The sequence below is a fragment of the Solanum lycopersicum genome, chromosome 11, assembly GCF_036512215.1.
Source record: "Solanum lycopersicum chromosome 11, SLM_r2.1".
Lineage (NCBI taxonomy): Eukaryota > Viridiplantae > Streptophyta > Magnoliopsida > Solanales > Solanaceae > Solanum > Solanum lycopersicum.
In genome coordinates, this window is record NC_090810.1 from 60,428,138 (window position 1) to 60,455,169 (window position 27,032).

Consider the following 27,032-nt stretch of genomic DNA (forward strand, 5'->3'; position numbering starts at 1 on the left):
ACTAAAAGTAATCATAATATAAAGAAGTACATAAACGAAGAAGCCAAAGATATTCAACATCTACATACAACAATAAAGTCCAAAACAATTTGAAGTCAGCGATATAAATCTCACTTTATTTAAGATCATTTCATATCCTATCATACAATGTAAACAACAACAACAATTTAATCCAATAAGTGCGGTCTGGATAGAGTCGGATATACGTGAAGTTTAACCTTATGTAATGTAATGCAGAAAGGTTGTTTCAGGTAGAACCTCAGCTCAAAAGAAATTTAAGCAAGATAATCTTAAAAACAACCACATCATACTACATTTACATGATATAATTTGAATTTCGAGAATCAACAGTTACTCCATCGTGAATTTGGAGCATAAAATTTTTAAATTTTCGAAATCAAATATATATATTTATGTGAAATATATATATAAATTTTTTTTATAGTGAACGAATAAAAATAAAGGGAGGGTGTTAAAAATGGTTTAAAAAAAAGGAAAACACACAGTTATCTTAAATGACTTATTTTAAGATATAAGCTAACTTTTTCTTTTTTTCGCAGTCTTTTTCTTTAATGATTATTATGTGTACCAAGAAATATAATATATGTTTTAAAATTATTTTTTATGTAGTATATATTTTTTAATTATTTTTCACGTGCAACACATTCTTGTCCTAAAAGATTATTATAGAATAAAGTTTCATAGTGATTTGTGGACCCAAAAAGGCATTTAGGAAAGTTGTGGTTGTTGATTATTCTCTTATCTTTTTAATTTTTGTAGCTCATTACAAAAAATAATTCGCCGTTTTTTTTTTATATTGTTATTTTTACTATAAAATATAGTTGATTTATTATACTTGTTAATTTCATAAATCAATGTATAAATTACAATATTCTTCCTATTATACTCTTGAGTAGTTCATTAATCTTGAAAATAGACATTTGACCAATCTAGTAAACTAATAGTTAACTAATACTCCGTGTCTCACACAATCATTACCGACTAATTCCACGCAGCTCATAGATGTAATCTATAGGTCATATAAAGTGGTAGAGCCAGAATTTTTACTAAAAGGGAGTCAAATATGAAGACGTAAACACACAAAGAAGCCACATAAGATTCAATATCTGTTACATATACATTGAAAATACTTGTGTAAACTTTCGTCAGAAAACGGTTCAGACGGACCTCTTGGTTGTACCTGGCTCCGTGCTATCACACGGAGACAACATTACCGTTGCTTCAAGACTCTTATCCCTTATCCACTTTTATGTCCCTAATATAAATATAAAATCAGCTAGACAGACTAAGAAAATTATCTTCAATCACTTTAACAAACAAAAAAAAATGTCTGTTCTTGCTATTCTCTTCATTTCTCTGATTTTATTATCAAACTTTAATAACAAAACTGAGGCAAAAGCATTCTTATTTAAAGAAACAACTATTGATCACATTCATATAGCTTTAAAGCAAAACAAACTTACATCAAGACAACTTGTTGAGTTCTATCTAAGTGAAATCCAAAGATCCAATCCAATTCTAAAAGGGATCATTGAAGTGAATCCAGATGCACTCTTTCTTGCAGATAAAGCTGATCAAGAACGAAAATCAAACTCGTCTAAATCACTATCTAGGCTACATGGTATCCCAGTTCTTGTGAAGGACAACATTGCAACAAAAGATAAGCTTAACACAACAGCAGGATCATTAGCACTTATCGGATCGATTGTGCCACAAGATGCTGGTGTGGTTAAGAAGTTGAGGAATGTTGGTGCTATCATACTTGGCAAGGCAACTATGACTGAATGGGCTGCTTTTAGATCTACAAACTTGCCTAATGGTTGGAATGGTAGACTTGGACAAGCTCTGGTGAGTCATTGGTAAAATATAAAGTTATATACACTGACGGTATAAAGATTATTCTACACACTAGTGAATTTTTAACATGTGATTGTCAGTTAGTTACAATATTTATTACTTCCTCCGTTTCAATTTTGTTTGTCTAGTTTTCACTTGGCACGTAGTTTAACAAAGTAAAGAAGACTTTTGAATCTTGTAGAATGCACCAAAATGTAATCTTATGGTCTTAAACATTACCAAAATATACTTTAATCTGTTATCAGACTAGTTCCTTGACTATATTTCGTTATTGTTACTGTTTTCAATTATATATTTTCTTTTCACAAACTATTTTGAGATGTTTTTATTTGAGCCGGGGGTCTATCGAAAACAACCTCTCGATCTTTATGAGGTAGACGTAAGGTCTACGTACACTCTACACTCCGTAGATCCAATTATGGAATAACACTAGATATGTTGTTGTAGACTAAAAAGCGAGTTGTTGTTTTTACTCATGTTCTTACAGGATCCTTATGTAGCAAGTGCTGATCCATCAGGATCAAGCACTGGTTCTGCAACATCAGTAGCAGCAAACATGGCAGCAGTAGCATTGGGGACAGAAACTGCAGGCTCCATTCTATTTCCGTCAAGTGCTAATTCTGTTGTTGGAATCAAACCAACTGTTGGCCTCACTAGCAGGGCAGGTGTTATCCCAATTTCACATAGACAAGACACTGTAGGGTATGTAAAAACTAAATCTTTTGAATGTTTTTTTCTCCCTAGTAGTACTCCTGTCCTAATTTACGTGACATAGTTTGACTCGACACGTACTATCAACTATAGATTGGTTGAAATTGAAACTATTTAGATTGAAAAGCATAGTGCTAATACCTAAAAGCGGTAAACCAGATACCTACTATATGCCAAGCAGCAAGGAAGAAGTGTAACGAACGAGAGTCATTGAAACTAACATATCGGTAGATCAATCAGCCAAAATAACCATGAACGACTACAATATTATAAGTTTTTTCCTCTTGACAGAATATGTAACATTCATTCGAAGATTCGACTTTTCTGTTGGCTTTTGAAACTTGCAGTCTTAAAACATGTTATTAACATTTTTGTGGCTATAGAAACTTCTTATTAACAAGAAATTTGAAGTAGAATTCCAAATATAGAATTGAGTCATTCTTCTTAGAACGGACTAATAGAACATAGGTCATATGAACTAGAACGGATGGAGTACATTAGAGATGTAAAAATGAAAAGAATGTGATAATTACAAACATGAACATAGACAATGTTCACACATTTTCTTAAAAAATTATTTGGCATAGAACAGGCCAATCTGCAGGACAGTAACTGATGCTGTTGAGGTTCTTGATGTCATCATTGGCTTTGATCGAGATGATTTCCCAGCAACAAAGAAGGCTTCCACTTACATCCCACATGGTGGATACCGACAATTTCTTAAGGCTGATGGGCTCAGAGATAAAAGACTGGGAATTTCAAACTACTTTTTTGGTTCTAATGATATCAAAACTTACCAACAACATTTTAACACCTTAAGGTAACCTTTTCGGTTTTTAACCTGCATTTCTGTATGTCATAATACACAGATAGTCACTCAAAATTGGTCTCGACTGACAAGTAAACACTCAAATTCTGGGAGTGCACATCTAGACACTTCAACTCGTCCCCACTGTGTCTCGTGGACACCCGATGCTGACATGGCACATTAATATTTGAGGTGTCTAGAGTATCACTTTGTAAGTTGGGAGTGTCCAACGACACAATGGATCGACGAGTTGATGTGTCTAGATGTGCATCCTCTAAGTTAGAAATATTTAGTTACCAGTTGAGGCTAAGTTAACGTGTCTACTGATGTATTATGCCTTTGTATAGTTCAGTTTTACTTGATTTACTAAAAGAGACAAACTTCTGTTCTGGGATAAAACAATTTGTAGGAAAAAAGGAGCAGTCTTAGTTGACAACCTGGTAATACCTTACACCGACTTCGTCGACAATGCTATTGTTGTTGCTCAATTCACAGCACTTTCTGCTGAATTCAAGATGGACCTAAATGCATATCTTAAACATTTAGTCCACACTCAAGTTCGATCCTTGGCAGACGTTATAGCCTTCAACAAGATTTCACCTCCGGTAACAATTAACCAATCAATTAACTGCACCTTGATACTAGACAAAGTTGAGATCAGTTATACGAATCACTATAACCATTTTGATCATATTAGGGATCTTTACACACATAGTGAGACTGTTCTTTTTCGTTATACATAGATTATACACTGTTATTAACATACCATACTATATATTATACATCTGCCGGCTATTTTTAGTTTAAGCGTTTGGTTCTTTTTGTATATCATTGTAGGAAAAACTCAAAGAATATGGTCAAGATATAATGTTGGAAGCTGAGAAGACAAATGGAATAGGGAAATTGGAAAGGGAGGCATTGAGCAACATAACTATAGCATGCAAATACGGATTTGAGAAGATGATGAAAGAAAATAAGTTAGACGCGTTGATGTCACCTGGTGCTGACATTGCTGATCTTCTCGCGATATGAGGTTATCCAGGGATCAATGTACCAGCTGGTTATGATAAAACTGGAACTCCGTTCGGAATTTCATTTGGAGGACTAAAGGGCTCTGAGCCAACACTCATTGAAATTGCATATGGTTTTGAACAAGCAACACATATCAGGAAGCCCCCTCCTTCACATCCTCAATAGGTATTACACATTTGATTCAATCTAGAATGTCCCACATCCAAAATGATGTGTTATTTTTAAGTATTATGTTCCAAAAAAATGTTGACAGACAATTTCATATTCTATGGAATGTTATGCCTGAGGAATGTCCTGTTTAGCCTCTACCTTGGCGTGATGGTTAGTCGTCAATTACAGATGTATTTCTGCTTATTTATCTTATTTTCCCTTTAATATAGTATTTGTGCTTGATCTTAATTCAGTTTTTTTTTTTTGCTTTCTTGCACGAGATAATGGATAAAAGCACACCTGATCTATCATTTCTTCGCGAGTTTCACACCCCAACTATCAGTTGTTCCCTTTTCTTACTTGAACGATGGTGATAGTTCCGATAGGAAAAGAGAACAAGTGATAGTTGGGGGTGTGAAAAATTGATAGTTCAGGTGTCTTTTTGACTATTTGCTCTTCTTGTTAATAATAAACACACATCAGACATATATCAGAAAACCTTAGTATAACTCATGTCATATTTTTATTCGATATAAATTTTTGAAACGAATGTTTCATGTATACAATTCAGCAATGCAATGAGAAAAAGGAAGAGTAGTAGTCAGTGAGTTTTCTTCATACTCACTCACATGAACTGGGAGAAATGCCAAATATCCCAACTTAGTTTTGGTTATTAGACGAAAAACGTCATTCTTCAGCTATTTAATTGTTGGATTTCATCTTATTGCTGATATATAGGCCAATTCCAAGAACCAAAAGAGCAATCAGAGTCATGTTCATCAATTTCCTTGGCATCTTCAGCTTCTCAGCTAGAACAGTTGCAGTTCCAGTATATGCATCTTTATCAAGTTTACACGCATAACTCGGTTTATTTCCATCTTCCACAGTGCTACTTGCACCTGTCCTTTCAGCAGGTGTTTTTTCCGCGAGATCATTAGCTTCTTTTGTGTTTGGTTCTTCCATTTCAGGCTTGTCAGCATTAGTATCCTGATGTTTAGGCAATTCTTCTGTTGGTGTTGGTGTTTTTTTGTCTTTTGTTTGTTGTTCGTCTTTCCTCTGAGGCGTTGATTGTGGCTCGTCTGCTGGTTTTTGTTGTTGTTGAGCATCAGATGTTGGCAGTTCTTGACCTTTGTTCTCTGATGAAGTAATCAGTTTTGGTTGTTTGACATGAAGAATGCCATTTTCAAACTTTGCACTGATTTTCGTCTTGTCGCAATTTTGTGAAACAGGAAAATCCTTTTGAAATCTAAGCCATTTGCTCTCAGCAACTGGCCTTTGTCCACTGATCTTCAGAATTCCTGTTTTAGTCAGTTGAACCCTCACTTGTTCCTTTTTGAAACCTGCAGAATTTCAATATGACAATAAATGTGAAAAAAGACCATAATATAAGCTACACCGATATGCACTAGCGGACGCAGGATTTTCATTAAGGAGTACAGTAAAAAAAATAGGCACACACGACCTCATATAGTGTTTGCAAACCCCTAACAAATAGACTAAGCCCTTTAACTTGTTTAAGAGATGTCAATTTATGTATTTATATTTACAAAACTAAAATTTAATCACTATATACAACGTAATTTTCCGACAAAGGAGTGTCGAGCCAAGGTAGGTCCTGCACTGTCGATATGCTATGTTGCTCGGACTCTTCAAAAATCTGTCCGTTTTTAGAGAATCTAACACAGATACAGCAAAACTTTTGGATGGTCCAAGCAACAAATGTGACATTTACATCCTATTATGTCATCTGATATATTTATGGAGTTCCCATGAAAATAATCACATTGTTCTAAGGACATAAAGTCCGTCAGGTGTGTGTCGGATCCTCCAAAAAGCACCACATACAACAAACAATTTTGGAGAGTCCAAGCAACGTCATAGCTTATGAGTTATGACAACATGATACTATAAGGAATAAACTTCGAGACTGACACAACCTCAAAAGCTAACAAAAATCACTCGAAACACAATATAAGGAGACGACAACTCATTCCCTCGATCGAAAAAAAAACAGTAAAAAGAAGATTGATCACCTGTGAGATGAATGAGAAGAATATCAGAGTCTTGTTCTTGCACCAACTCTGTAGTTGGCACAAAATCTTCATAAGTTTGATTTGATGCAGCTCCCTTTGAATCCATTTTTTTTTTTGCTAATATATGAAATTTGTAATTTCTTGTTATAAACTTTGTTCTTTGTTTCTTTTTTTTTTTTTTTTGAGTTGTTAGTGTATAATAGATTGAATCAATTGTGTTATTATATATATAAGAATTTTGTTAAGAAACTTATTTTTGAGATGCTTAAGGTTGTTTTCTTTCAATTTAGATATTTCTTATTTTATTTTATGCCTTTCTTTTGTCTATAGATTCCTTGCTTTTGGTTAGCTTAAAGTTTTCTTCTTGTATAGGTAATCAAATATTTGAGATATTAATTTTAAAAAAAGTTTTGAAATTAACCACATGTTATAATTATTTGATAATTTTTTTAATAATAATTGCACTTTTGGTCCCTTAATTACTACTAAATTCTTGTTTACTCCTTGTAGTATTTAGATAAATATATTTAGCCTTCAGTTAATTGGATGCGTATGAATTGTTTTGGGAATTATTTTACTATCGTCGAACATAATAGATGAGTTATTAAGTGGCGAAACTAGCTTAAAAAAAGATTTGAAATTAATCCGAGTGTTAAAATTATTTAATAAACAAATTAATGTAAATATAGTTTTTTTAGGGGGGGTGATTCTATTTAGCAATTATTTATTTAGATCGTTGTAATATTAAATTATATATATTACCTTGAAATATGAAGTCATATTTATAGTTAAATTTAATATTTAATAAATTATTAAATTTGGACAATAAGTGTTCATATTAATTAATTAAATATTAAAATGTATTTAACCAAAATGAGAGTTATTGATTATGCCATTGAACTTTTAGAAAAAACTCATTGCCATCTGTTAAAAGTTTGGTTCATTTATGTCATTAACGTAAAAGAAAAGGCTTATTTATGCCATTATTTTTTAATGATAGTTTTGCGAAACCATTTTTGATACGTGGCCAATTATAATTCGGTCACGTCATCAATTTTTTAAATAAAAAAATAAAAATAAATAATTCAATTTTTTCATAATAATGATCTTTTTATTAAAAAAATTGGTTACGTCGTCAAATTATAATTGACCACATCATCAATTTATTAAATTAAAAAAGTAAAAAAAAATAATTCAATTCTTTTCATAATTATGATTTTTTTAATTTAAAAAATTGATGACGTGGCCGAATTATAATTGACCACATCATCAATTTATTGAATTAAAAAAGTCAAACAAAAATAATTCAATTTTTTTTCATAATTATGATTTTTTTAATTTAAAAAATTGATGATGTGACCGAATTATAATTGGTCACATGTCAAAAATGGTTTTACAAAACCATTATTAAAAAATAATGATATGAATGAGCCTTTTCTTTAACGGTTATGGCATAAATGACCCAAACTTTTAACTGATTGCATAAATAAATCTTTTTCTAAAAGTTCAATAACATATTTAAGTCTTTTTTTCTTTTTTTCAATAATGTTTCCCCCCATTTCTTGTTGAGGATAGTTCACGAAATATATTACATGCTGAAAGTCATATATTACAATAACTTGAAATTGAAAGTATTATTATTTCTTAAATTTAATTTTGAAACATTTTAATTTCCTATTTATTTATTATTTATATTGGGAAAACTTTAATTTGGGACAACCTTTGTGTACGTATAGGAAGTTGGTATTCTTTCATCAACAAATTGTAGGAATATATTCTTTCATATGTGAAATTTTAGAATAATTATTAATGTGAACTTTCATTACTTTTCTACTTTTTAATTTAAGTATATTTATTCGATTTCTTTTTCATAAAATAATATTAAATCTTGTAAATTTGATCCCCTTGGTTCTAAATTAACCAGCTAATGAGGTTTAAATAATTAAATTAATGAAAAAGAACAGTTTCTTAATGATTTCCCACTTTGGCATTCAACTTTTTCAAGTCGGTGATTTACTTTTTAATGGTAACTTAAGTTTATCTATTTTATTTTTCGTTCGATATTTGATATTTATATTAAATTTGGTGAATTTGAAATTATATAAAGAAACTATAGTTACTTCAACATTGATTAATTTTGATTTATATCGAGATGTACGATTTAATATTTTACTTTTTAGTTTTAGTTTGGACTTTTTCTTATGTTACACATTTGGTGTCAGATACTTGTTCTAGTGTTTGATTAATGTGGATTTGCGTCGAGAAGTTCATATTTGTTTAAGAAAATTGTAAATAATGGCAAATTAATAAATTAAATTAAATGTTATAATTACACTTTAATTTAATTGTATCCTTACCAAACTGTTTGTCAGTCAACTCTTTTTCTCAAACTCTCTCCCCACTCTCCTCTCTCACTCGCTCCATCTCACTTTTATATAAATACAAATGTATAAAATGTATTTTTGTTTGTATAAAGCGAGAAAGATTGTATATATACACATATTTTCGTTTCCCTCTCTCCCATCTCCCAGATTTCGCTCTCCACTCTCCCATATCTTACTCGTCACCCTTGCCTCTATCAATTATACAAACAGAAATGAAATGTATAAATTGTGTTTCTGTTTGTATAAAGTGAGAGAATATTGTATATACACTTGCATATACATATATTTTCGTCCTATACACTTATAATTACACAATGCAAATGTTCCTCTGCCCTATTTTCTTTTGACTTTCTCTCTTTCTCGTTTTATATATATACAAATTATACGATTGATTTGTATACAACTGCCTTTCTTTTGTATATGTATAACGAATCATACAATTGCTTTTTTTTTGTATATGTATAACGAATCATACAATTGGTTTCTTTGTATATGTATAACGAATTATACATATTTATGTTTGATATGGAGCGTAATTATGCAAACTTTGTTATAACATACAAATATGAATTTTGTGTTTGCTATATGTGAAATTTGCTCTATTTATTTTGATCTTGATTAATTTTTATTTGCATCGAAAAGTCCTATTTGAAGTATTTACTTTTTAGTAATAATTATAACTTCTTATTTAGTTTCATATCTGACGCTTAATATTTGATTTGAAAATCCGATTAATTTGAAATCACCAAGAAATGTGAATTATTATTTATTTTCCTAAACCTATTGCCCTTTGGCTATAAAAAAAAATTGCTTTCTTTATTTGCGTATGAATTGAAGTAATATTTTCATTAATAATGTATTAAATATTTATATCATTATTTTAAATTTAGGTGTTATATCAAATTATATACCATTTATTTAAAAAATATACTCTAATAAAAATGTGTTGTTTTCTCAAATAATGACCCAATTAACACCTTATTATCAGAGTTGGATCATCCAGAAGGTCATTTAATTAATAAAAATTATGAAAGAAAAATACTTTCTTTGTTTTACAACAGAAAAATTCATTATATTTCTATTATTTCACACACAAACTTATTTTTTTAAATTAAAATTCCGTAACATTAAAGTCACCTTATATTTATCATTTACACAAAAAAATTACTCACTATATTTATGTGATAATTGACATGATAATATTTAATTATTTATGACATATAATAGAATAGATTGTAATCCTAAAAGAAAATTATTACAATAAAATTTATTTTAATGAAACATAAAATAAATTTCTACATAGATTTTCAAGTTAATCGACAATACTAATTGGAGTTCTTAAAAAAGTATGTCTATTTAATTAATTCATATTTGTATTACGTAAGAAAAAGAAATAAAAGAATTCAAAAGTTTCTATATTTTAAAATTCGAATAGAAATATTCGATTAACGTGTAAGTTCACGCATTACATTATATTAATTGGTGATATTTATATCGTTAGTGACATTCAAGAAAATAATACGAAGTGACATTTTAATTTTTCAAATCAAACTAGATTCTTAATATTCTCTTAAATTTTTTTATCGAAGATATACCATTATAAGAAAAAATGACATTCATTTATTCACGCAAAAGAAAATAATAATATTTGATATCGACCTCTTTATAAACGTGGAATGATCTCATTTACTTATATAAAAATCGATTTTCCTTAGCTTTGTTTCGATTCTTATATATATATCTTATTGGAGAAATAATAAAATTATATCTTATCTATAAACTATACTTATAAATCGTCAAATAAATCATAAATTGTTATGTTAAGGTATATCTACACTATAATATAATTTACACTTCGTAAACACGAGATACATCGTGCACTCGACTATTTAAATTGGAGGGAAATATATACAAAATACCAAAATGCATAGTAGTAGAATCAAACACCCACAAAGTTCAAAAATTCCCAAATCACATAATCCACAAAACCCTAATGAAATCTGAGGCAAAATTGATTTGATTTTAGTTTTTAATTTCAATGGCAGTGGATACCAATTTGGCTTCATTGTTTGAGAAGTTGAAGTTGGAAGATCCGTATGTGCAACCTACACAATGGGAATCAATTCCTTCAGAAAGTGGCTTTTCTTCTTCTTTGGATACTAATCGGTTTTCCCATGTTCAATATTCAACTTCGGCTGTTTCTGTGAGGACCCTTTTTAAGTTTTCGTTTTTTTTTGTTTTCGATGATTTTGCCATATTGGAAATGTAGTAGATTAACTGTGAGTTGTATAGCTGCTGGGTTGTTTTATACTTATGTATTGCTGTAGCTTCATTTTTTTGGGCAAGTGTGCTTTGAAAATTTCCATTTTTCCTTGAGTTTCGGTTGAATTATCTGCTTCTTTGGTGTTTCTGTGAGGACCCTTTTCAGCTTTTGACTCTTTACTTTTGTTGTATTTATGATATTTGCATATCGGCAATGTACTAGATTAAATGCGAGTTGTATAGCTGATGGGCTGTTTTATACTTGTGTATTGATATAGCATTTTTTGGGCTATGTTCTTTGAGATTTTCTATTTTTTACTTGATTTACAATTGATTTGTATGCTTCTTTGCTGTTTCTGTGAGGACCCTTTTGATTTTTCATCCAAAAAATTTGTTCTTTTTCCATCAATGCAATGTACATAATTAATTCAGTGTTGTACAGCTGGTGGGGTGTTGTTTTATAGTTATGTATTGCTATAGCTTTTTTTGGGAAATCTTATTTTAGATTATCCTTTTTTGCTCAATTTTCAATTGAATTCTGTGCTTCTTTGCTGTTTCTGTATGGACTATTTTGATTTTCCCCCCTAAAAGTTTGTGTCTTTTTCTGTCAATCCGATTAGAAATTCAAGCGTCGATGTACAAGATTAATCTTATAAAGCATATTTTTCACCTTGGTAGGTACCCTCTTAGTATTTAACGCTTTGATAGCACTCCACCTTTTGAACCATCTTATTTTGATTCTGTGTCTTGCATCTTCATGTTTTATACCATTCTTCTGGAACATAAGAGGAATGTAACATGGGTACTTCTTAAGGATCGCCTGTCCTAATACCACCTGGCTCAATCACGCTTAACTTTGTAGCTATGATGGCATCTGGTGCATTAATGCTGATATGTGCATCTTGTGGTGCCAAATTGAAATTTTAGAAAAAGCTTGGCTGTCATTTAGCAACAAATTGCTGCTCCATGTTTAGAAGAGCATTGTCTATACTTCTCTTTTGCCTTTTAATATATAGACTAGATTCTGGTAGACCGCTTCAAATAGATATGATATATTGAAGAGGAAGAAGAACTGCATACATTAAAAAGAAAATTCAAAACATTTTGATAAAATTTAAGTATATGTATGTGTCAAATTTGTTAAGGAAGGAAGTCAAGAAAGAAATGTTGCATACTACTTATAAGGGGGACGTGAGGTGATGACCCCCCCACCTGCTCTATATTTCTCAGTACCATTGACTGTTCCAAACTTTTAAAAAGTGTTCAAGCAATTCAAAAATGTGAAATTTGATTCAATAAGAGTTTCTTAAAAGAATACTTTTACAGCCTAGTTTTGTGCTAATCTTTTCTGTTTAGGGTGCTCGCTTTCCTTATATGTCCTAGGTCTGTGACTTATGTACACACCTTTTTACCGCTTTAGTTACTTGTCTGCCGAACATTATTTACCTATTAAAAACACCTGTTTCTAATTGCACGGACTTAATTTGCAAGGTTAATTGAGAAATGAGGATTCACATCCAGTTACAAGATTATAATTTGCAATATTTGTTGTTATTTCAATTAATTTGAAGGCTAAAACTAAGGGGAGGTTGGGAAATTTGGTGCAATATGGCACTTAACAGAAAGGTGAAATTTGTTTCTTCTTATAGTTTGGATTTTCCTAAGTTCTGAAGTTGCAATGGCTGTAACTGATAAATGTTTCAATTGCAACAGTTTAAAGTTAAATGGTTAAGTGTGACTTTCAAATATTTTGCTGGTTCTACTGTAATTCACCTTTTCTGTTGTTAATTAAGCAAGAAAATGGGAGTGGCAATTTACCAGTTTGAGTGCCTAATGTACAACCTATGAAACTGCTTTGTACTTGTGTGTTGCTGGGACAGGTTTTGTTTGGTCATGTTATTTTGACCTTTTTATAGTTTTCCTTGAACTTTTACTTTTTCTTGGACAAGAAAGAGAGTTGCATTATCTTTATATCTTGTGATGTTACCATTTTATAATGAATGAAAATGTTATTTTGCTACTTCGTAACTCCAGAAAACGAAAAGACCCCTTACCTATTATTTTTTTCATTCACCCTTTTAGGAGTCTAGCTTGGTGAGGCTGGCATTGGATGCTCTGCAAGGTGTAGAATCAGCTCTGATATCTATTCAAAAGCTCTCTGCATTGTTTTGTTTTGACTCAGCTGATAGATCCTTCCATCATATCCCAAATTTGTGGACACGGACTTCAAGCACCCTTGCTTTGGGAAATTTACTTAAATCCATTGGGCATTTTGGCTGCCTCATTTTCCTTCTTCACAAATTTGTCAATCATTTTACATGTTTAAGTCTAGCTAGAAATGAGGATGAAGTTCAAATATATGATGCCGGTGATGGTGTGGGATGCCGAATGAGCAATCATACACTTGTTAATCAGGCCTTTGCAGTTTCTGTGGCAAAAATTTTAGATGGGTATACCTCCTCCCTCAATACACTATATGCTTCTGTCAACTTGAGGCGTCGCTTGAAGGCTAAGGGTGGAGGCTGTTTTACTAGTGTTGGGCATGGTGAAATCACATTGCTAGAGGCTTATCTGCACTCTGCAGGACTAAGAACTCAGATGGATGTGCTTGGTAATATCTGCAATATGAGTGATCTAGCTCTTAGATACTCTGAATTATCTCTTGAAGAAATAAGTGCCAAAGCATTCTTAGAGTTCAATAAATTCCCCAGAAGTGGTGCTCTGCTCACTTTCTTGTACACACAACTAAAGGTTAGTATTCATCAACTCTATACTTGTTTGATCTGGTACTTTGCTGTTCCATGAAGATTTAATTTGTGCATGGTAGCGAGTCACGCGAGGTATTTGATTATCACGTTGATGTAAATGCTTCATGGATTGCATGATGCATATTTCTTTTCTTTCTATATATGAGGAGGAAAGCAGCTAGTTATGAGTAGGCATGTACCAAAAAGCAAAGCAGTAATACTTGGGGAAGGAGACATGCCCATACACTTAACTGTGGCTTGAGTGAAAGTGAGCCTGTTTTCACATTCATGTTGATGCTACCGAAATATTCAAAATTGATAATATGATTCTGCTAAGAGATGTTTGTAAGTAGGAAAGAAAATTTTGGCACTCTGAATGGAACTTTAGGTATTATACTACAACTTTTGATATAGTCTGAATGATATAGTCACTGATTTTTGTTATTACAATAATATATATAATAGTAAGTGTTACTTCGTTCACCATTGTGGAAAAAGAGTTCCATTTTTGGTGCAACAAGTTGTTGGATTTTATTGATTTTAGATTTTTGATATAAGAGATTAATAAGGTGTCTCTTTTGCTTATTATTGGTAGTGCTTCTTGGCTTTTTGTTGCTAGGTGGCTAATCCGGCCCATTGCACTCTCCTGAAGTTCTTGTTTCTACGTTCATGGGAACCCTACAGTGGATTTATTAGATCATGGATTTTTGAAGGTAGCATTACTGATCCTTTTACTGAGTTCATCGTGGAAAATATGAAAGAGCAACCTGTTCATGAGCCGGGTAACATTGGAATCTCTAATGACTTCCCATTTGCAAGTGTTAGGGTAATGCTATCTGTCATTTAGAGATAATTTCTTTCGAATGCTGATACGTTTATTGTGACTACTTTATCATCTGCTACTCAATATATCAGGTGCGAGAGGGAGTTTTGCCTTTGTTTCTAGAGGATTGTTTGCTTCCGCTTTTCCGAGCAGGTCAACAGCTTCAAATAATAATGAAGTTACTTGAATTCTGTAACACTTCTGGACCATTTAACGGTATTCACGAAGAGTTCCTTCCTGGAATCCATGGGTTTTCAAGTGAATTCCCAAGCATCAGATCTTCCTTGTTATTTGAGAAAGGAGCTATTGAGACGATGGTAGTTTCAAGAAACAGTTATTACCAAAGGATGCTGGAGAAAATTGACAACGTTTTTACCAAGTCAAAATTCAGATTTCGGGAGGTAATTTCATATTAGAGGCCACAATTCCAAATTCTTCTTGCTTATAAAGTTCTTGCTGTCATCCTGTATTTACAGCTGTAAAACCATGAAATAAGTTTCTTGTGTTCCTGCTTTTCAGCTGTCGGTTCCATGAAATAATTTTCCAGGATAACTAAGCTATGTTGTATAAATGCTAATTGCTTGTGCTGTTTGTCTTTTAAGAAAGTTTGATCTTTCTGTGATTGTTTATCCTATTTAAGATTTCCTAATGAAATGTATCCAGTGTGGGAACACAAACTTTTACTTCTTCTGGCCACTTTTGACTTGAGGTCGTTACTGCGGTTATTCTGGTTTATTTGTTATGATTGGAGATGCAATTGAGATTAAATAACCTAGTACTTAATTTGTTATGGGGTCGTCAAACATAATCTGCATGGCTGCTTTACTTATAGTAATACCCAACTATCAGTGAGAAGTTTCAAGGAAGAGTTTCTTTGCCTCCTGAAAATACTGCACTGGTATAGTTTCAAGGAAGAGTTCTTTTGACTCAAAACAACTGCACTAGACACATTGGAAAACAAGATCCATATATGTGATATCTAGTAGTTGGGAATAAGTTTTTTCTTGTTAGGACATTGATTTTGGACCTATTACTTTTCCTTAGAGTACTTTGGAGTTTGGCCTTATCATAGGTTTATATGCTAGTAATATACAGAACTTTTGTTGTAAAGCAAAATTCTCCCTTCATTGTAAACCATTCTCTAAGATGATATGTTTATTCTAGGATTAGGAGTGGATGCATTTTTTTTCTCTTAAAAGTGTGTTTGGAGGAAAGTTTTTGGGGAGAGCTAGGGAAAGTAAGAAAATGGACAAAAACTCGAGTTCTTATTGGGCAGAAATAGAGGGGAAAAGCCTTCTTTGGCGAAATCTGTGATGCCAAAAACAGAACTTGAAATTCTTAACTTAAAAGAATTGCACATATATGTACATTACAGTCAATGGTCGACTACCATATGTTTCCTTTTTTCTTTAGATCAAACCCCAAATAAATTTTGATCCATTTTTCTTGTTTCCTCTTTTATCCCCCTTTTTCTGCATGGTTTCTTTTCCTCTCTACCTTTTTTTGCTTTTGATTCAGACCATCCATTGTTCTATATCATTAATTTTCGCTGTAGATGATTTCGAAGTCCAGCTTTCATGGATGGAAAGAAGTGAACACCAGAGATCCAGTAAAAAGGTCTTGACAAACCCTCAGCAGAAGTGTTACATCTCTTTTTCCCTCGTGTATATCTAATGTACTAATAGGTGAGAAATGAAATAGATGATATTAAAATACAAAGACAGGAGAAGAAATGAGATAGTTAAAACAAAGAATGCGCTAGATAATGGACAGTACTACAGATAAGACATGGTTTCTTACCACCAGATGTATTAGTTTTTGTTTACACATTCCTGAAGTTAACTGTTAGAGGTGCCATTTCTGCATTTGTGGAGTACCTATGAGTTTGATACGTATCCCTTGTTGACAAAATCCTTTGATATTTTTATGAAGCATCAAGCAATCTATTGCATTCGGGGGTCGTTTGGTTGGGAACAAGTTATCCCAGAATTAATTATCCTTGGATAACTTATCCCACTATTTATATGGATAAACTTATCCCATCACTATGTTATAAAACCAAATAAGACAATAAAATTTTATCTCAGGACTAACTTTTTATCCCAAGACTATTTATTCTTATCCCTCACACCAAACGACCTCTTAGAGTTAAAACAAGGTTAATCTTTAATTGCTTCTTTTAACCCTTTCATGAGTTTTCTATTTCCCAGATATCTCTGCAAGGCATGCAACCTAGATATGCAAACCATGCCAGGAATTTAAACTCTCCTGTAGAGTTTTCAACTAATGACAACTTGGAAACATGTTCAACTGATACTGGAGAGCAAACTTTGTAAGTGTGCCAGTTTATATGCTTCATTGCATGTCCTCATGTGCTTTCTCATTTGTGCCTCCATCCAAGACTGTCTATAATCTAATTTTTTGGTAGTTGCTTATCTACTACATATCCTACCATTCTTTCTCTATAGCTCTTTTTTAGATGATAAAGTTCTTTCTCTATAGCTCCCTTGCGCTTTGAATATAGAGAAAAAATTGCATGATCTGAAGTATGAAATTTTGTAAAGAATAAGTAAATAAATAAAGTATCTACTCTTCAACAATTTAAGCTTTTAAGTGAGTCTGTTTACCAATTCAATATGGTATTTAAGTAAGCTGAGTCTCATCACACTCTTCATAAAATAAGCTTCCACTTGCTCGGTCAATGAAAAAGAATCTCCACTGCACCCGAGTGTATGTGTTGAAGGACCAAAATAAAAAGTAAAAATATCCCTTTTTGACGGCGTGGACTCTTAATTGAAAAGGTTTACCCAGTCCAACAAGGTGTTGATTATTCAGTCCCATATTGGTCCAAAGAGGTCTGTAAAGATTTGGGCCACTCCATTCCGTTGTATGTTCAGATCTTTTCACATGGTATTGAGACAACATTTAGAAAGCCCATTCTAAGATTCATAAGTCCACATCAAAGTCCAAGTGTTAATCCTAAAATCAGGTTGCACGTGCAGGAGGGTGTTGAGTCACGTAAGTCCACATCAGGTTTATTAGGGGCATCCGTTAGGGGCTTATAAACTGCTTTAGTATTTTGAGTGGATACTTTTTACATTAAGTAATTTCATTGAACTCTTTTGTTTAGTTCTAGAGCTGCATACTTGAATCCTTTCTTTCCACTCATAGTTGAAGCTAATCTGAACATTTCTATTTTCTTGTTTAAGTCCTTTCCTGTTACTAAAGAGTATCCTACCTGATTTTTTAGGCCTCACAACACCATGGAAGCTGAAGTTAGCACAGACAATGATTTTTCTTGTACTGAAGATCTCCTGGAATCATCTGAATGTTCATGGGAAGAAAATTCAGAGGAGCAAAGCGATTTTGATCTGTCGAGAAAAGCCCCTGGCAATGATGTGGAGTTGGAACCAGATTATTTATCTGCTTTAAGTTTTACTTATGATGGTCTTCTACAGAAGCAGAAGTTTCCTCAATGTGTGACTTCATGCTCTGCAGAATATGTTTCACATGAAACATGGAAAAGAATGGAAATATCATGTTTTTCCACGGATGTTAGTAACAGTGAAAGAGCTGCATGTGACAGCTCTCTGCCCTGTAGAAGTGAGGAAAAAAATATGCTGCAGACACTTGATAACCAGATTACTAACAGTTTCCAAAATGCATCCTGTCTGCCTGATTGCTTTCCAGGAGATCTTCTGAATAATGATGGGAGGAGCTCTAAGACTACATGGTTGCATGCAGTTGAGATTGAGCCGGAAATAAGTAGTTGTAGCATTGGTGGCCAGTTGAATTTAGACTCTGGTGTTTCAGTTCTACCTCAAGATCCTTCACTGCCTGAAGCTTATGAAAAGGATCAGCATCCAAATAAAGCTTGTAACTTTTTAAGTTCAACAAGTTTGCCATCATGGCAGCTGAAGCATCACTCCAACTTTTTCAGTATGAACCCAATTTTGACTAAAAACTCTCTTAACCTAAAGACGGAATCTGAACAAATGTGCTCAAGAGATTCTAGAGAACCTTATCCTTTTTTTGATTTCACATGTATAAAGGATCCTTGCCAGGTGTATATAGAGAAGTTTTCTGCCAGTTCTAGAGATCAGTTAGGAGCTGGGAATTCTGTTTTCACTAGCACAGCAGCTGCTCCTGCCATTCTTACTAGTCGTCAACATAACTTAAAAGATTACTCCGATGAGAACTTGGAGAACAAGGCAAAGCCGTGTCATACTTGTTCCCCTGTAAGTTCAAAGATCCACTATGACAACATCTCATCATTGGAAAACGTTGCTGGTGGGAGTGGTTGGGAGAGACTGCTTGCTAATTCTAGCAAGATTCTTAGTACAACTGCCAGATATCCAAAGACTAGTTTGGTGACAGTTGTTGAGATGCCCCTGGATCATATTATCAAAAAGTGCCTGTTGGAAGAGATTTTGCTTCAGTATCCTTATGTACTCTAGATGCATGAAATAGAGCTTATCAACACTTGAAGTTAACTGTCCTTTATATTCCTTACTTGTTTATGCTCTAGTAATGTGGGGTTCCAAATGTTACTCTCATTCCTGATTAGAAAAGAATTCCATTTACGTTTTTCTGACTACTTAGCATATTATATTAAAATCAACCTAGGTTACATTAAGAAGTGACAGATTAATGAAATAGGTACAAACTTATATTACTGTGACCTATAGTGCTAAAATTTTATTCAACAACCAGCGTTCCTCTATATAGTTGACATGATACTTGACAAAGCCTGAGTATCTATAATTTTGAAGTAGGAAACTTTTTTAGACTTCTTTGATTTACACACTCTCAGATTATAGGTTTTCATGAATAATCAGTTAGTTCCAGGTCAGTGAAGTATTTGAGTTGCAGGGTTTTCATGAATACTCAGTTAGTTCCAGGTCAGTGAAGTATTTGAGTTGCAGGGCTTATGTTCCATAGCGGGATGTAGTTCTATAGAACCAATTTCCTTCTCCAAGTTTGTCACAGTGATCATTGTCTTCTCGCTTTGACATCTATCATCTGTTTAGTTCTCTTATTTTTCTCCTTCGACTCCTCAACTTTGATATTGTTTTCAGCTGGTTTAGACCTGTGAAAGTTGTATTTTCATCTCTCTCTAATTTTGTGAAGAGTATTTGTAGAAAAGAAACGATTGTTTTGCTTAGATTTTATTTGTTAATAACCACCATCCTCACAATGTTCTCTAAGTAACCTTTACCTGTTGGGGAGCATGCAGTCAAAGGCCTTCATGGTGGCCTCTCATTTTTCCTTAACATTTCTAGATACAAATATTTGAGCAAATTGACTATAAAATTACTTGAAGAAGGTTTTAGTTTGCAAGAACATTTGCTAGCACTAAGGAGGTACCATTTTATGGAATTAGCAGATTGGGCACATCTGTTTGTCAGCTCTCTCCAGCATCATGTATGTCATTCTACCACTTGATAGTTTGTTCTTTTACCTTCTTTTTCTTGATTTGAGGTATATCTTCAAACCAGAAATGGTACACCATAGAGGCTGAAAAGAGAATATCAGAAATTCAGGGCATTCTTGAGTTGTCAGTTCAGAGATCTTCTTGTGAAGGAGACCCTTACAAGGACCGTTTGTATGTCTATGTGAAAGGGAGTAGTATGACAAACATCTCAGTTTCGGCTAGAGGAACATTTTATGGTAGGATCTGCATCCACGTTCTATTTTTTTCTCTCCATCACTGTTTCTCTTAATATCTGTATGCATGGTTCATTGTCCTCTATAAGCATTTTGGTTTAGTTTTTAGAACTATACTACTCTTTGCAGGAATCTACTCCTTTGATTTTTTGGGTTTGGGTTACCGAGTAGATTGGCCACTCAACATCATATTGTCTCCTGGAGCATTAAGAATATACTCGGATATCTTTGGTTTTCTGATGCAAGTCAAGCTTGCTGTTTTCTCTTTAAGTGATGTATGGCGCTCATTGAAGGTACTGATTTGATATTGGTGCCATATTTTTGTATTGCATCATGCATATATGTGTTATGTGTAGATTGTATCTTTCTATTGTCTTTGCTTAATGCTTCTTTTTTTCTTTTCTTTACGGATTCCTATCCCTGCATATTTATGATTTAACATAATCTGGAAACTTATCTATACCTAGTTTGTTGAACTTAAAGCAAGTTCAGTCCTGTTTGGGCTTGACTGGCTGAAACAGTTACCTAATGCTGAAATTATCCCGTGTGACCATGAAAACTCCTATTTCATTTCTTCTTGTCATTAGCGTACACAGGTTGAGACAGGGATATTCCCATTTTTTTCGTCAAATGCCTAGTGAAGGCATTCATTATAGAGCCCACAGATTAATGATCGAATCTATGTTGTATGAAGGAATGAAGCTGGGCTTATTTGTCTTTGTTAGTTCTAAGTGTTGGAAAATGTGGTTCAGTCACTTTATACCACTTAATAGGAATTATTTCCTTTGATTTGCCTGTTCTGTTTGCTTCTAGTGGTCACCATCTCAGTGTAGTTAGTTTCTGAAGGATTTGATTATGAAGGTTTTCAATCGAGTAGATGTATTTCCAAGAAATGTATTGCTCTACCTTACCCCTTCTCTATTGTGCTGATAGTATCTAACAAGTAAACTGAAGATGCGTATATTTAGATTAATTTCTCCCCAAAGCCAAAAAAAGAGATTACTCTACACACAAAAATCACAGCTGCAATTTGAAAAGTTGGCTTAACCAAATTATTGTACGTAAATGATGCTTCAAGTCACCTAATAATTTTGATATGTTGTCCTTGTGAACAAGTAATTGAAGATGCATGTTTACATTCGTTTCTTCCCAAAACCAAAAAAAAAGAGATTACTCTGCACACAAAATCACAGCTGCAATTTTAGGAGTTAGCTTAACCAAATTGTTGTGCATAGATGATGCTTTAAGTGACCTAATAATTTTGATATGTTGTCCTTGTGAACAGGATCTTTCTCAATTGAACAAGAAGAATCAACATTCTGTGTTTGATAATGCAGAACCAAAGCAATTGTCCATCTTAACTGAAATGAGGTTCTTTCACATTTTAATGATTGTTATCTTCTTTCTATCTGGCTATCTTGATATCATCTGACTCTAGGCATGTCCGTTAATTGTATTTGAAAAAGACATATTGTTCAAGGAATAACCACAAGACATTACACACTTTTGTTTCTAACATGTTTTTCTGCATGTTTCTCTCTCTTACATGCGCTCAGATGTGTGAAAATGTTTATTTATTAAGAGGTTGTGTACTATTATTTACGCAGAAAGATGCTAGCTTTTCCTGAGCTTGTTCCAAGTTGAGACATTTTAGATGTAAGTATAGAGTTTCTTTTGATAGAAACCTAAGAAGCATGGTCAGTGCACACCATTCATTTCTTGGTTAGTTTGGAAACACAACTGAGAACTAGGTAGTCTGTGCCTTATCACTTGCTGGGTCGCAATCACACTCCATGCTAAATGCAAATTAAAGATTTTTGCGCCACAAGGAAATTAGGAAATAAGAATTCATGTCCCTTCAACACACCATTGAAGCATTTTGTTCCTCCAATATGCCATTCAAGTGTCTAGTCTTATCATCATACTTATCTCAAGCACTCCAACTAAGCCCTTTCAGCATCACAAAAACACTAAGGTATCATCAACGAATAAAAGACGTGACACCCTCAAAATACCTTGCTCCCCTATTGCGGCAGAAAACCCCATCACGTAGCTTCTCACCACAACATCCATCATCCTGATCAACACTTTTATTACTAGAGTGAGTGAACAACATAGGTGATAGTGGGTCTTCCTGTCTCACTCCTTTTGAACTACCAAAGAAACCACATGTTTACCATTCATAAGGACCAAGTACCTGACTGCTGGGATGCAAAATCTGATCCACTCCCTCCCCTTTGCACCAAGAACCATTTTTAGCATAATAAAATCGAGAAACTCCCTATTTACTTTTAGAATGTTACAGTTGTATATAAAATATAGTGTCGACATTGGAAGAAACTAGAAAGTAAATATGTCATGTTTAAACCATGCATAAAAGCTTTTAGACTTGTGACACTTGTCTCATGCATGCTTCAACTCTTATGTCTCAATATATATTTATCCCATGATTTTCTGCTTGAATCATGTATGCTACATGTGCCGAGTCTTGTCATTCCTTTTGTGATTAGAGTTTGCTAATTTCTGCTGTTTTACTTACATGTTTCTGAATTTCATTCCAGGCACCAGCTTAATCATTTTGTGTCAACATTGGAACAATATGTACAATCGCAACTATCTCATGTGTCCTGGTGCAGGTTCATGCATTCTCTTAAGGATAAGGTTAGGAGCACCTTGTATCTAGGTTTTAGTGATTTTCCCCTTCATTTGCTGTTTGGTTTGATTATCAGCTTTTCACCAGTCTTAATCTTGTGATCTACTGAATTTCGGTACCCTATGGTATGCTCTACAATAATGTTGTTTTAGAATGGTTTCAAGCTCTTATATCTTATGCTTTGCATGCCCAACATGTGAACCTATATGGATGGACTAATTAGCTGTTGAAAATCAATAAAATTTTGTTGTTGTCTTTTTGGTTTTAACTGATAAGTAACTTTTTACTTTGTAACCCCCCCTCCCCACCCCACCCCACACACACACCTTTTTTTTCTTTTAAAAAAAATCTCCTGGTAGTGTGTAGTCTTGGTTGTAGGACTTCGCCAGTTGAGTTGGCCTCTTCAACATGATGTTGGTCAATAATTAAATATTAATTTTGAGATATAGCATCCATGACTTTGTGAAGGCTTGCAAGTTTGAAAGCTTCATGAACATACATATATATATATATATATATATATCATCTTCTGGTAGTTAATTTAGAAGTTAAATGAGCATATTGACCAATCCTTGTGAACGTGCTTCCATCCCTTTTTCTATGACTGGGTCACTCATTCAGAACTTACCATACAGAAGTGTCAAGTTCTCATTTTATTTGTCAAGCAATGCAAGCTGTATTTTCTCTTTCTGCAGAAACACAGTTCTGCTTTTATTTTCTCGGTGATATATTTTCTAATATGTCTCTCTGGCTCAAATAGGTTTTACTTAAGGTATCATTATTTAAGGATTAGGTGCTTGCTGCTGATAGTAATTCTAAATAATTCAAAAAAACACTTATTAATTCGATGCTGAGATTTCTGTCATTTTGACATTGTTCAAGATGTTACTGCACACTTGTGATACAATCTTTGGTCATCAGGTCAAAGATATGATGGATCTTCATTCTGCACATTTGGCATATCTGAGCGACTCCTTGCACATGTAAGATGAACTTCTGGTCACTTTTCTTATTCTCTCTCTCACACACAAACAGGGTATGTACTATTGAAATATGGATATTTGGTGCTTAATTTTGTAACACAACACTCTGGGATATAATCATCAAGTTGTTGCACTATCGATTTGTCATTTTACCACAGTTTTAAGCTAATGGAAGAAAAGGGAATTATGACCTGTGATTGAGTAGGAGTCCCGGTGGGTATAAGATGATGTGACCAGTGTAAATGACAGTTAGCAGTGACCTCGAGAATATCAGGTGGCTATTTGTGCATGAGGGGGGAGGGAGGGTGCAGAGAGCCGAATCTGGAGTGTATTTACATTTCACTTGATCATTTTTGGTTGAGACATTGAACTCTGTTTGTAGTTCTCCACTTCTGTGATTAATGAGGATGAAAAGGATGGACAAGGGTATCACATTTTGTCTTCTTCTACTTTTGTATGAAAAAGTTGTCAGACTTTTCTAATATTTCCACTTTTTCTTTTTAAGAAGCTCAAATTTTCTTTTGGCTAATGTATCTTTATTTCGTATAACTAAATTATAAATGGAGAAAAGAAAAAGTACATCTGAAGCTGAACAGCACTAACTGGTTTTGTTATGATATATTGTCTTTTATCTTCTACAGAGACCCTATGTACTCCTCTAGTAGCAGGACACGTTAGACTACTAGATTATACTTGTAACCTTTCTATTGTCCAATTGTTCCAATTAAATGAGCAACCCGGTTAAAATGGAGTGAACAACAATATATAGCGAGACAACACGTATATTGTTGTTGGGTATAAATGAAAAGAAAAGTAGTCTCTAGATAAAGACTATCTGACAGATTGTTAATGAAATTGACTGCTCCTTCTGTCCCAAAGCTTCTGTTTTGACCTCCTAAAGTTAATATAATCAAAGTAAGTTTGGTATAGATATGTGTAGTAGGGAACTATAAACCCTAAAAAATGGTAGTACACCCCCCTCCACACACACACACATACTAAAAGAATAAAAATAAAAATAAAGAAAACAGGTTTAAGTTCATACTGCTAAAGTGAATTCCTCCATAAATTGAAGGTTTTCCAGTTGTCATAGAATTGACTGAGAGTTTAGAATGGTTTGCTCGTGACCGTGACCTATTTTAGACACAAGTCCCTAACTTCACTTTTCAGTTTTGTCAATGATAATTAAATTTTTTCTGTCTGATGTATTTATGATTGTTTTCAATATGAATTCTGCAGATGTTTCTTGTCAGAGGAAACTCAACATATTGCCAGCATTATACGGAGTATCTTGCAATCTGCGGTGGATTTTCGATCTTGTCTGAAAGGAGACATTTCTCAGGTAATAGTTGTATTCATAAACAACACAAAGGTTGTGCTAGGGGTCCTTTAGAACTGACAGGAAAAAGCCAAAAGAATTAGCCCTATGCTAATCTTGAGGACAATGAAATCTAGTAAAGTTTCTGCCTCTTCTTTTTGAGACCCACATTGAAATACAAGATACAGGCTAACTAAATCTTGGACTGGTTTTTGCTTCTCTTTTAAACCTCTGGAGTTCCCGGCTCTCCAAAATCACCCACTAGATACAAGATGGAATCGTGTAGCACCAGATATTTCTTGCTTTGTCCAGCCCCTGCCTATACCAACAACCCAAAAGATCCTGTGTATTCCTAGGCACAGACCATTTTGATACCAGCAAAATTGAGAAATAGCTGCCATAGCTTGTTGGTATTAGGATATTGCAAAAACAAGATGATTGATGGTTTCTGCCAATGCCTGCATGAGTAACTTCGGCTACATTAAGTTATCCCCTCTTGTTTGGAGATTATCAATAGTTAAGCAAACCTACTTTCCATCAATAGATGTGCAACCTTGAGAAATTTCCAAGAACTTGTAGAAATCATACTCTGCATTTCCAATGTTTCATATTTGTTCTAAAACAGAGGATCATATTAAAGTATAGATGTGTAACCCTGGCATCTTCCCAAAAACTTATAGAATTCACATACTCTTTCGCATTCCCAATCATTTACATTTCTTCTAAATGGACATCTAATACAAGTTCTTTCAAACAGTAAAATGTATGTACAAATTTCAGCAACTGTTCTCGTGCCTTGCATGCATCTTGATTATTTTGTCTTGGGGGAATGACATATATGGATTTAAATCAAGTTACTGTTACCTCTTCCGAGAGGGTGAAGATAAGGAATCAAGTACAAAATAAATATCTGATGTTTGCAGGTGCTTAACATGAGGAAATCATTTTCGAAGAACATCAAAGAGTTGTATCTATGTTATGTTAAGTCACCCAAACATGGAGAATTCGGGCTGTCGAGTTTCTGGGAGCGTCTGAATTATAACGACCATTATTCAGAAGTTATTGGTAAACAAATGGGACACCAGGTCTTTCTAGTCTAAAACCACCCATCAAGAAGGATACTGTAAGCAGGAGATCATTTTGTTTCAGGATGGACCTTGGTTATGATCATGGGGTCAGATTTTCCACAAGCAATAGCATTGATCTTGACATTTCATGTGGCACATTTTGTTCAAAGGTACACTCAACCACGCGAGCACAGCACATATACATTAAACGTCACGCATGTCTATTAGGATCCTCAGAAGTGGTCATCTACTCCAGGTGGATTATCAGGCAATCCTATGTTGTTCTTATAGACTTGCAACTTTTTGGTTGTAACATTATAGTATATGCCATTTAGGTTTCAATGAGGTGATTCTTTATGCTTTTTGTAAGTTTGGCATGTTATACATATTTATATGTAGTATATGTAGAACAAGTGAATTTAGCATTTGTTGATAACTCAGGTGAAATGTAAAAGTAACTTCTTGTGGTTCACTATTTTTTTATGATCAAGGCAAGTGGTTTCTGTTGTATTTGGT

General features: G+C 33.5%; 3 protein-coding genes across 3 annotated transcripts; 2 read left to right on the forward strand and 1 right to left on the reverse strand.

Moving 5' to 3' along the window:
* Positions 1-1,306: 1,306 nt before the first annotated feature.
* LOC101255659 (probable amidase At4g34880) lies at positions 1,307-4,828 on the forward strand. The gene is made up of 5 exons (XM_004251156.5): positions 1,307-1,869; positions 2,366-2,580; positions 3,182-3,409; positions 3,807-4,002; positions 4,235-4,828. The coding sequence occupies exons 1-5, from the start codon at positions 1,348-1,350 to the stop codon at positions 4,427-4,429; spliced, it is 1,356 nt and encodes a 451-aa protein (XP_004251204.2). The 5' UTR covers positions 1,307-1,347; the 3' UTR covers positions 4,430-4,828.
* Positions 4,829-5,079: 251 nt separating this feature from the next.
* LOC101258622 (inactive protein RESTRICTED TEV MOVEMENT 2-like) lies at positions 5,080-6,809 on the reverse strand. Its single transcript, XM_004251381.5, has 2 exons — positions 6,613-6,809; positions 5,080-5,919 (listed from the first exon to the last, which is right to left on the reverse strand). The coding sequence occupies exons 1-2, from the start codon at positions 6,716-6,718 to the stop codon at positions 5,282-5,284; spliced, it is 744 nt and encodes a 247-aa protein (XP_004251429.2). The 5' UTR covers positions 6,719-6,809; the 3' UTR covers positions 5,080-5,281.
* A 73-nt stretch (positions 6,810-6,882) lies between these two features.
* On the forward strand, positions 6,883-27,026 carry LOC101258919 (uncharacterized). The gene is made up of 14 exons (XM_010315165.3): positions 6,883-11,199; positions 13,341-14,009; positions 14,625-14,831; positions 14,921-15,229; positions 17,039-17,160; positions 18,079-19,266; positions 20,111-20,252; positions 20,327-20,498; positions 20,625-20,788; positions 21,781-21,866; positions 23,057-23,156; positions 24,070-24,131; positions 25,371-25,473; positions 26,373-27,026. The coding sequence occupies exons 1-14, from the start codon at positions 11,035-11,037 to the stop codon at positions 26,547-26,549; spliced, it is 3,666 nt and encodes a 1,221-aa protein (XP_010313467.2). The 5' UTR covers positions 6,883-11,034; the 3' UTR covers positions 26,550-27,026.
* Positions 27,027-27,032: the final 6 nt, after the last annotated feature.

Coding starts and splice junctions, on each gene's coding strand:
- LOC101258919 (XM_010315165.3), top strand. CDS start 11,035: ATGGCAGTGGATACCAATTTGGCTTCATTGTTTGAGAAGTTGAAGTTG. Junction 14,832..14,920: donor TCCCATTTGCAAGTGTTAGG/GTAATGCTATCT, acceptor TCAATATATCAG/GTGCGAGAGGGAGTTTTGCC. Junction 21,867..23,056: donor TCCATCTTAACTGAAATGAG/GTTCTTTCACAT, acceptor ATTTCATTCCAG/GCACCAGCTTAATCATTTTG.
- LOC101255659 (XM_004251156.5), top strand. CDS start 1,348: ATGTCTGTTCTTGCTATTCTCTTCATTTCTCTGATTTTATTATCAAAC. Junction 1,870..2,365: donor GTAGACTTGGACAAGCTCTG/GTGAGTCATTGG, acceptor ATGTTCTTACAG/GATCCTTATGTAGCAAGTGC. Junction 2,581..3,181: donor CATAGACAAGACACTGTAGG/GTATGTAAAAAC, acceptor GGCATAGAACAG/GCCAATCTGCAGGACAGTAA.
- LOC101258622 (XM_004251381.5), bottom strand. CDS start 6,718: ATGGATTCAAAGGGAGCTGCATCAAATCAAACTTATGAAGATTTTGTG. Junction 5,920..6,612: donor TCTTCTCATTCATCTCACAG/GTGATCAATCTT, acceptor GAAATTCTGCAG/GTTTCAAAAAGGAACAAGTG.